Genomic DNA, 11,451 nt, shown 5'->3' on the forward strand with positions numbered 1-11,451 from the left:
TGAAATGCCCGCCCCAAATAACCGCGCTTCCCACAAACATACTAAGGTTAGTGCACAGAGTCCTGAAGTATGCCGCTGTGTTATGGTTGGGGGCGTACTTGTTCACGATGCATACCTCTTTATTCTCCACCAGCCCTCTCATTATAACCGTCCTCCCGTCAGCTTCCGCCACTTCCTGTAGTAGCTGAAACGGGACATGAGGCGCCACGCAGGCAAGCACTCCCCTAGCGTAAGCAGAGTACGACGAACCCACCACAACCCCTTTCCATTTTTCCGCAACTAGCTCCAGCTTCTCCTGCGTCAAATGCGTCTCCTGTAGCAATGCAACATCTATCTTTTGCCTTTTCAAATACAGCATGACCTTATTCCTCTTCATATAACTGTTAAGTCCCCTGACATTCCACGTTACTATCCTGAGATCTCCAATAGCGCTCGGATATCTTCCTCCCCCATTTCCAACCGAACCCTCCCGGTCAAGCTATGCAGATACAACCCTTCAGCTCTTCCATGTAGGCTCATGTTTAAACTTAAACTCCCCGAAACCATGTACACCCCAAACTTCCCACCTCCCTTCCCCCCCCCCCACCCAACCCTTGCCCAACAACGCCCCCTCCAACTGTTGCCCAGCTCCATCCCTGGATCTCAGGCACCCCCGCATCTAGCCCCATCCAGCACAAACTTATGCTCAGGGCTCAGTAGGGTAAAGTCGCCCTAACTATTAGTATTTCAGGGGTGGGTTGCTTCCATCCTATTTCCAAATTTATTACGCATGGTGTTAACCCTATGCAGCTTCCAATTACATTTTACCCACTATATTCCAGTCCATGCCGAGCACAAGGCCCGAATGCTATCCAGTGTTCAACCAGTCTCGCTTCTCGGTATAATCCGGTACCCCCTCCCACTTACCCCCCAATGTCCGTGGCATCAGTTTTTCAGTCGTCCTGTTCCTGCCGGTCATGGTCCACTTCTTGTTCCGGGCAGCCTTGCAAATCGAGCCACGTTACCACCTCCTCAGGAGTGTCAAAAAAAGCGCTCTGCTCTTATGTAGCACCTTCAGCTTTGCTTGATACCTGCTGCTCGCAGCCTCCTCTTGACGGCCACGTAGCTGTATCTCAGTCTCTGCACCAGCATCGTGTAATCCGGGTATGCTGTAATGTTGGCGGATGCTTTCTGTATTGTCCCACCTTTACGAAAATATTCCAGGATCTTCTCCCTATCTCTATAGTTCAAGATCCTCGCGATGATAGGTCTCGGCGGAGCCCCAGGACGTGGCTTCCTCATTAAGGCACGGTGCGCCCGCTCCACCGTGAATCCCTGCGAAAGCTTCTCTGCTCCTATTTCTTGTAGGACCATGTTTTCCCTGTAGTTTGTAGGGTCTTGGCCCTCCTCCCCCTCCGGCAGGCCGACCACCCGTATGTTATTTCTCCTTGCTCTTCCTTCCGCTTCTTCCACCCGATTTTCAAGGTTAGCAACCTGCTGTTTGAGTACATGAACTTCCTTTGCATTATTTGTGCTGACATCAGTATTGGTCTTTACGGCACTCTCCAGCCCACTTGTTCTCTCCGCCAGCCCCCTGACATCTTGCCATAACAGGGTAAGTTCAGTCCCGACGCATCGATTTTGCCCTCCAGGGCTGTCCGTAAATCCGCCATTGCCGCGCCCCACTTGGTGCTCAGCTCCGATATAGCCTCCAGGATTTGGTGCTTATCTCCTTCTGGGGCTTCTTCAGCAGTAGTCGCGGACGCGCTCCGCTCCAATGTTGTGGGGGCCCTCTGCGTTTTCGCGAAGACCTCCATTGTGGGTTGTTTGGTCTTGGTTCTCAGACTTTTCACCGACATGATGCAACCTTGCCCACGTGTCTGGCTTCGGCCCGGTGTTGCTTAGTTGTTGTTCGAGTCGTTGGGGTCTCTGTATATCAACCTACACCAATTGTTACACATGAAATTGTTATTCGGGTGGATTGTAACTTCCGCGTCACAATTTCCTCTCAGTATCCGTGTCCGTTGTCAGCAGGGTGCTGTCTTCTGCATCTTCGATGATACTTTCTGGTCTCTGCGCCTTTCAAAGGCTGATGGTACATACAAGGTGCATATACTCATTTGATGCGTCCCAACCCTTACGAGGCCGCTTCACGGTCCACCAGTGTAATCCTTTGTTCAGGATCAGTCGCCATTTTGTTTCGGGCAGTACAGGTCTCGGTGTCACTTGTTTTGTCCTCATTTGCTCTTCCACTCCTCGGTGCGGCTTCGGGATGTAATCCCTGCGTGCTCATCGCTTCCAACTTATTGTGGGAATGCTGTCATTCCTCTTGTCCGTTTTGTGTATACATCGTCCTGGTCTAGTGGGAGCGCCAAGGACGTTCCGCCTATCTCATGGCCAGGTGGCCCAACGCTGTATACATCCTCTCGTCAGTCATGCCTATTCGTGAGCTTCTCTCAGGTAGTCGGCCACTCACTGTTCCATCAGCCGCTGCACGCCTGCAGCCCATTCACTGCCTGCCTGGCACCCGATTTCAAGTGTCTCCGGGGGTCTCTTTGTGTTGGCAAGCCGCCATCTTAGTATCAATTGTGCCGCTCCCGGATCAGGACACAAAGCGGCCTAATTCCATCTGCTGTGTCCACTTTCTCCCGCCGATACGCTCATCTGCTGCCTGGGGTATTCACCCAGATACAGTATCTTTTTTCCACTGGAATCAGCCGTCAACACATGCGTTTTGCTTCGGATCAATAAGTCGGATCACAGAGCTCCAAGGAATCGCAGCCTACTCCATGGCTGCTTGGCCACGCCCCCTTCAAAGGGGATAATAAATCCTTCCATGAACCCTTTTTTTTTTTATGGACTGGCTTATTTCCTTATCCAGGTAGGGTACTAATAGGTTCATAACATTCTTTATTTTAATGGGGGTCTTACATTTTCCCTGGCTATGGTCAGTTTGTCCCTCTCACCTTGGTATTCAAAGTTTCTAATGCCTGTTCTCTTTGCACTCATGCAGATTGCATGGTTCCTCTTTGTGGTCTTAGTGGGTAGTCTAGTACATCCATTGCTGATATGTTCAACCCGGCATTTGGTGTATGCAAGTTTATATCTGCACTCCTTCCCCCATGAACAGTATCCTTTTTCAAACTTCCAATATGTACTTTTGGTATTCTATGGCTTGTTTTTGTTCTGGCTGCGGGTATTTGAACGTGCCACCCATGGCTGTTTTTTACCAAAGGGCTGCTCGCCCTTGTTCTTGTGCTCTGGGTCTGTGCATTTCCTACTGTTCTGTGGGTTCTTTGCCTGCGCTGTGCTTTTTTCTGTGCAGCATGGCGATTTCGTTTTTAAAACCTTGTGAATGTATATGCTTGCCTGTACCTCATCCCATTCCATCTCCGGGAGTGCTGCCACGGCCCTCCTGAATTGACCATCATAAGTGAGCCATGCATCCCATTCAAAAGGTTTCCCTTACCTGCCTGATTTTGTCCTGGTATGCCAACAGTGCCCTGCCCTCATTTGGGAAATGTCCACAACACTATTGGTGCCATGATGTTGAAAGCTTTGGACCAGTTGTCATAGCTCTGCACTACCTGTGATTTTCTACCTATGTTCTTCTCTTCTATCTTTTTTGGATCCCTGAATACATATCCTTTCTGTTCTGCCTTCAAAAGTGAAAATATTTCAATAAACTTTCTCCCATATTTTCTCTTTAGCTACCTGGTAAATATTCCATGCTAATGATCCCTTGAAACGGTTCATTCCTTTAATTAGAGCTTGTATTAATGACTGATTCCAGTGCTCACGTCCAGGAGTTCACGATTTAAGGGCTCAATACGGATGCTACTTGCTGTAGCACCCATGTCCTCCGATGTGGGTGTTGTTGGGACCCTATATATGGGTGCCCCTTATGAGGTCTTGGGTGTCACCGTGCTCCCCTACCCAAGCCTGTTTTCATTGGTCACATGCCCATTACTCGCCTTTCTCCCAACTCTGTAATAATTTTCTCTAGTTCATCAAACTTAGCATTTACTATTAATTCCTGCTGCGCCATGTATTTGCTTGCAAAATTATCCATCAATGAAGTCATATCGGTTTCTTTTTTACCTTTGTTTTTCTTTTTGTGCCCTTCTGCGCAGCTTCCTCTGCTGTGGTTGGTTTTGTTCCTGCCTTGGCCTTTTTCTTTGGTGGCTCCGTCTTGTTCAGTTCCACAATGTCCTCTCCTCACCCGTGTCATCGCCTAGTCTCTTGCGCACCCATGCCCTGATGTGTATTTTTCCTGCTGCTGCCCATTCCATAGGCTTGTTTCCTTGCTTTTCAGCCATGTTTCTTTTCCTTTGTGTGCTGGTCAACCTTTTCTCCTGCCAGCTTCCAATGTCTGTTAAAACTGCCTTCTATTTGCCTGGTGTGTTCTGTAGTTTAATTCTGCTGCTTTCTTCAGTTTGTGCAACCTTTTCCCTGTACTGCGTGCGCAGTGTTGTAAAAACAAAATTGTTCCGTACTTATTTAACGATTTTCCAATGTGTTCTTTGCATTGATTTAGTTGTGCCGGAATTATGACCCTGTACGTGCTTTGAACATGCAGTCTTCGGATCTGGATTCAACCATGCAACTGTTGTGCCATAAGGTCTTTAACTCTGCGAGCCGGCCAGCCTCTTTTGCCACTTGCGAGTTACGTTGCCAGGGTAACCCTGGCCTGGGTTCCTTCCTCCGATTCCTTCTGGACGGTGCCCTTGTTGTGACAGACAGTGCCCAGCTTCACGCCGCAGTGTTTTGTTTACTCCGCTGTTTTGTTCCTCAGGCTGCAGTTTTAAACCCCCGTTGTCCGGATTATTGGTTTTGGTTACTCTTCACCGGAGCGTCCAGTCTGTCCCCTCAGCTACCGCTGGTGAGTGCTGCTTCCGTCTTTTCCTTGTTCGATCGGCCCTCTCCTCCTGCGCTGCTGTAGTCGGCTCTTTCAGTTTAGCACTCCGTATTCCCACAATGTAAATACGCCGCCTACTTGCTTGTGCCGGCACCACCACGTAGCAAGGCAAAGCTCACGTTGGTATGCCTGGGCAAGCTATTGCTCCACGCTTGTAAGCAGAGCGAATCGAAATGAAATGGATGTTTCCTTCATTAATTTTAACCGGAACATGGTAAAGCTCATGGCCATTGTATTTTGAGCAGGACAATGCTCAGAAAAGAAGTTGCCTGTGTGCACAGGATGACCGTTGGTGCTCCGTTCGGAGTAACACCTAGAACTGGTTTCCTGCTCCCAGCTCCTTTTTTATTCCCTTACCATAGCCCAAGGCTATGCATTTTTTCTGGGGCTTCCTGCTCTCTGGCTGGATGGCGCCGACAGCCATTAACACCTAGGTGTGGTCTTCTTTCCCCTTGTGTTCCTACACGTCCTACCCTTGGGCCTGTCCCTACCTCTGCTGGCACCCTGCTGTTCTGTGTAGTGTGGTGTGGTGTGGTGTTTGGCAGGAATGGGGGTGCAAAGGCTGCCTACCATTCCTCTGTTGGGGGTTATGCGAGTTACAGTGCCCTGGCCCCCTGGATTATTCCCCCCTGCCTGGGGGCGTGTAACAATGTCGTATTGTCATCAACACATCTGAGCCAGCAGGTAAGTTATATGGGTTTATTAGTTAAGTATACAGCAGAAAACACTGTCACATCCTTGCCAGCCAGCTCTCTATCTCCAACTGTCCCCCATGGAACGCCATTCAGATGACAACACTTTAAGCACAGTGACCTCACCACATTCCACTGACATCACCACTGCAGGGAAGACACAGGAGGGAAGACACTCATTATAACACTTCTCCCTCCCTTAATTTAATAATATGACCCACCAACATTGGTAGAGCACTAGTCATTTCTATATACAAGTAACATCCTACACAATACAGATACAAATACGCGTGGCCACCACGTACCTGCCCAGCAACACCCAGGCTCATAGGAACATGAGACCCAACCCCAGGAAACGGTCCACATGAAGCCCATTCGCACACCAAAGCCAACAACAGAGCACAAACACTCTACACTACCATAAAGGTACAGAAGCACACTGACACCATTGAAACTATCTCCCACTAATTTATACCTGAAGCACTCAACAGGTGGAAAAATAACCTTGCACAATGACTCCCACTCAAACGGAAAACACAGATCCACCCTACAACACTAGAACTATCCCTAGTCCACCAAATCACTCACAACAGAGGAACACACCGACATGGAATAAGGGCTGCACCTCCCTTCTACTGAACTGGAATGACCACTAGAGGAACAAAACAATAAAACAAGAGCTCCTCCTGCTTCAAGCTGCCCCTTGAAGCCTAGGGCCTGCCACACCCCAGCGTCCCCAAAACAGATATACCACTAACAACCACGATCCCTCAGTGCACCTACAACCTTCCACCCTAGTCTGCACCCCAGGGCTGCCACCCCCGGGCACTAACCCAAACTCAAAAGAGCAACCACTGGGCACTAACCCAACTCTAATGAGCAACAACAAGCCCAACTAACAACATCAGTTCAAAACCCCTAATTAAGGAAATACTTAACTCTGACCCCAACCAACTCTGAACCATTATGCAAAAACTAGATCCAGTGAACCAACGCACAAGCTCACAAAAAGGATCTAAGAGGACCCCTACATGCAACCTAGACACCACACCTAACACCACAGGACCCCTAGTCCCTGCCAAATACAATACACCTCTACACACCCCGAGGCTCCTAGTCCCTGCCAAAACAGTACACCTCTACACACCCCGGGACCCCTAATCCCTGCCAGATATAGCACACCACCTCCTAATGTGGGACCCCCCCAGCACTGACCAGGCTACCACGGTGGTCACTCACCAAAAACATCAAAAAAATGGCACACACCACCTTACACTGGGGCCCCTAGCACCTACTAAGCCACCTGGGTAGTGACCACACACACCCTAAACATGCGCACAACCAGAAATGCGCACACTCACTCACAACACATATAAACATTATAGGGCTCTTAAAACAGTGGGAAGTGTTCAAAAGATACAATATCAAAATATTGCAGAATTTTACACACACTGGCGTGTGCAATAGAGTACAACTCATCTTTACATGCAAAACGAGATTTGGAACAAAGTTGCAGTGCATCCCACAAGTCTTGAAGTTCAGTACTAGTCAAACTCCCAATGTACATTAGTATGTCCCACAAGTCTCAGAGCAAAACGTTCCCACCCTCCACTCACACGTTGATAGATGACAAGATGGAGAGCACCTATTAAATGCCCGAGTCCAAACCCTTCCAAGGAAGAAAATAAGTCAGTCAATAACAATACATGGCAAAATTACGTTACATCACCATGATAAACCATGACAATACCATTATAACACACCACCAAAACACTTTATACTAAAGTTACATGAATAGTGCAACACGGGCCACGACATGAACATTCACACACACACACACACACACGTGTACTGGCCCGACACAAAAACTGCATTACTAAAGGCCACAACACTAACAAGACACGACTCACACTGGCCTTACTGCTTATTACAAGCACGAAACGTTCAACATGTCTCGGCACCATCAGTTCCACACTGGCGAAAGACACCTCCTCCTCCGCCCGGCGAACATAACTCCTGGAATTGCTGCACCCGCAAAATGTTTCCTGTCCTCGCACGGTGAACTTGATCCTTGCAGCTCGCCGCTGTTGTGAAACAAACCATGTTGCCAAAATGAGGAACGAAGCACTCCACAACACAAAACCTTTACCCCCAGTTCGGCTTCCAATTGCCGTAATACACTTCTTAGTTGCCATGGAAACTGTACAAGGACACTGTTACAATCCACGCACTGCCGCCAGCCTACCGTAAGGCAACTCTTGATTGCTATGGAAACTGGAACTCTTGACTTGCTTCCGGAAACATCAACAGAACTGGCCGTACATCCCATGCGTTCTGTGCACGCTGAGCATTCCGGATATTTGCTAGCACCGCTAACTTTGCACACGAGCGTTCCATGATGGCTTGCACACGTCATCATTTCATGCCAGACAATGCGGCGTACGCATCTCCTGCATGCACAACCCCGTACCTCAGTTCGGTAGCCGTAACGACAGCGACAACACTGGCCCATCCGGCGCCAGGCAGGCAACAGGGGTAAATCTTCTCACTGGGATTGCCGTCGGCGCGCTCAACCTCTTCCTGGACTAGGGGAGCGCAGCAGCACAGCTAAAATGAGAATCAGCAAACTACCTCACAGTGGCTGATCCTCCTTGCTCTTCCGACTCGCCACCCGGCCTCCAGTCACAACAGGGCTTGTCCTCCAAGTCTGCTGGGAGAGCCGCTACTGTCCCACCGCCCGCAAGAGCACAGCACGGTGAAGACAGTGAATTCACAGCACTGCTGTCTTCCAACTCCTCTCTGCACTCACATCAAAGGACCCTACACTTCCAGGCCCCCGGTTCCCACTGAAACAGAGCCTTCTTCCTCCAGCACCACCCGGCCTGCCTGGCTGCAACTTTGGTCCGGACCTCCAAAGCTGCACTGCTGGCTGCTACATGGACATGGACACTTGGAGGGCTGTGTCCTGATCATCTGCTGTCCCCTCCACACAGGATCTCATCATCGTCGCCAGTGTAACAATGTCATATTGTCATCAACACACCTGAGCCAGCAGGTAAGTTATATGGGTTTATTAGTTAAGTATACAGCAGGAAACACCAGCACATCCTTGCCAGCCAGCTCTCTATCGCCAACTGTCCCCCATGGAACACCATTCAGATGACAACACTCTGCACAGTGACCTCACCACATTTCACTGACATCACCACTGCAGGGAAGACAGGAGGGAAGACACTCATAACAGGGCGCAGCCAGGGTGAAACTGCCAGCTGGGCCCTGGGGTGCCATTCCTCTTCCTCACCAGCGCAGCGCCTCCCCTTACTCATCCTGATAGCTCTGATCATGGAGCACTGTCACTACTCACTGCCGGTGGGTCTGGAATCACTCTTGGGCCTGCCGGCAAAGCAACATGTGGGCTGGCAGCCGGGCCACGCAACTACATCAGTTCTATTAACAAAAGAGCTTTGATAACAGGAGCACTCACCGCCGGCACGAGCAGCCACAGGCACATCGAAGCAGCACCTCGGGGGCCCAGAATCCTTGGCGCCATGGTTATGTGTGGACCCCCAGGGCACAGGGTCCAGACACATAGTTGCTGCGGGCACCCAGCCGACAATCCAATAACAGGGCTCACCCAGTTTGCCTGTGGTTACACAGGAGCATCATGGCTTGGGAGCTCCCAGCCTAGTACAGCACACACAGCCGGAGTTGCCATGCAGAGGCTCTGCTGGTTACAGGTGGACAGCATTGCCTCACAAGAGCATTGCCATGGTGGAGGGCTCTGCAAGGCAGGCCATCTGCCTGGGATGCAGAGCTGCAAACAACACACATCAGGCAGGAGTCTGGTAGATCTGACTGAAGAGCGGAAAACGTTCTTCCCTTTTATTTAATTAGTCACATGGTCACAGACATGCGGCACCAGCACAAGCCCTTAGCAGGGACTCGTTCTCTCTTAAAGGAGATGACACGGTCAAAGAAAGAGGGGCAATCTACACACACCACTAGTCTTTAAAAGTAGCAGTAAAGGTGCTTAAAGAGATCTCAAGTTATCACTTGTCAACTGTTCCAGCTCTAAATCTCACATCCCTTTGCATTCTGGGACTTGTGATGCCACACTTGTAAACAAATAACAGCACAATGCACACATTACAGACATTCAAAAATAGAATACGCAAAAAAGGCAGGACTTGCAGAAAGATCATCACTCTTGGGCTCTACACGCATAGACCTTTTCAGAAGTGGGAATGATGCAGGAGAGGCGTAAAGGGCAAAAAGTAGGCACTTGCGAACATTACTAGGTTTATAGATGTATTGAAAGTCAGCATCTCCAGCTTAAACTACTTCATGACGATAACTAGGGTGTAGTAGAAGAGAACATGGGGGCTTTTGTCAATCAAGTGAATACCGCATTAGCTACCTACATCACCGTTTAATTAAATGGAGCTGCTACCGTTTTGTTGTTATCATGGCGTGACAATACTCTATGTGACGTTGTGCATTGAGTATGGTAGAGTCCCCACCCACGCCACATCACCACACGTGTTTGTCAGGACTTGTGCACTGGCTAAGGCGCGGGGGTCCCCGTAGTTAACTTAAAAGTGCGGACAGGGAGTCTGTCCCTCTCTTAAACCTGGTCCTGCTGCACCCCCGTAGCGCCGATCTCACCTGATGTACGGACTCGCCGCAGCCAAAAGATTCTTGGGCACCGGGATCTCCTGTCCTTCTAGCACTAGGCAGGCATCGCAGAACAGAGCGTCCCCTCGGAAGGTGCTTAGGGCCCGCAACAGTTTCACTGCGTGCTGGGGGTCTGCCACCACTGAAACCACGTCCGACATTTCTGCTTAGGAGGGAGCAGGTCACGAGAGGAGAGGCGCCTGTCAACAGAAAGGCGAGGGCACGGTCAGAAGACACCGGTGCCCCCAAGCAACTAGTACAGAGTGCGGAACAGGTTTCTGCAAGGTATTTCATGCATTAAGTATGTCTCACATGGACCCCACCCTACCTCTTCCTTAGCCCAGCCCAAACCCATCCCATCTAATCCGCATTCACTTCTCTGTCCCCGCCCCAAAATTAGCCACGCCCACATTGTATTTTGAAGCACTAGACTGCTAACCTCCCGCAGATAGAGAGCACTCGCGGACGCCATGCTTCTAGAATTCTATCTGTGGAATTCATAGCATGTCCGAGGATCTTTTAACTGCAGTGCCTCTTTTGTTATTCAACATATCAATTCGCTGTTTCACAGAGACCCGCCCGCAAGGTGCCTTTCTGCCTTCCAGCCTTCCATTGTAAAGAATGTGATGATTTTTTAGAGTTGAGAGGGAAGTAACACTGGGAATGATTTTGTGGAAGTCATTTACAGCATGTCTTAACTCATGCAAGTGATTTACGGAGCATCCTCCTTTATGAAGACAAATTAACTTTAATTGTACAATTGACACAGGGACTGCTGATGCTCAGGCCCAATGGAGACTACTAAAGCAGTGAAGTAACTGCTATGTGCATGAGTGCCCAGAGACACTTCAACTGCAGCAAGCGATTGCCCCAGTGTATGCTTTATTTGAAAAGAGTCAAATCCTCTACACCAATCACTGAGTTAAGTCTTGCTCAAGCCACTACATAATTGGCAACGAGGACCAAGGAAGAAACCCATCATTGCTGAAATGCAGGACGCAATGCCTCCTCCAGACTTCCTACAATCCCCAGGTAAGCCTGCAATACCATGGCCACAATGGGTACCGGTATTTGATACGTATCTGGAGGCCGTGGATGGCATGGATTATGCAGCAGGAAGGAAGAAGGCCATGTTACTGACTTTCATGGGAGTTGAGGGACAGAGAATATTTGCTGGCTTGAAGCCTG

General features: G+C 49.5%; 1 protein-coding gene across 1 annotated transcript in view; it reads right to left on the reverse strand.

The window, feature by feature from the left end:
- Positions 1 to 10,569, reverse strand: part of GAN (gigaxonin) — a 654,734-nt gene extending 644,165 nt beyond the window's left edge. The window contains exon 1 of the mRNA XM_069607099.1: positions 10,255 to 10,569. Within this exon, the coding sequence (XP_069463200.1) occupies positions 10,255 to 10,424 (170 nt within the window). The 5' untranslated portion in view covers positions 10,425 to 10,569. The remainder of the gene's footprint in view (positions 1 to 10,254) is intronic.
- Between the last annotated feature and the right edge of the window lie 882 nt (positions 10,570 to 11,451).

This window comes from Ambystoma mexicanum, chromosome 1p, assembly GCF_040938575.1.
Source record: "Ambystoma mexicanum isolate Mex_15411 chromosome 1p, UKY_AmexF1_1, whole genome shotgun sequence".
Taxonomy (NCBI): Eukaryota; Metazoa; Chordata; class Amphibia; order Caudata; family Ambystomatidae; genus Ambystoma; species Ambystoma mexicanum.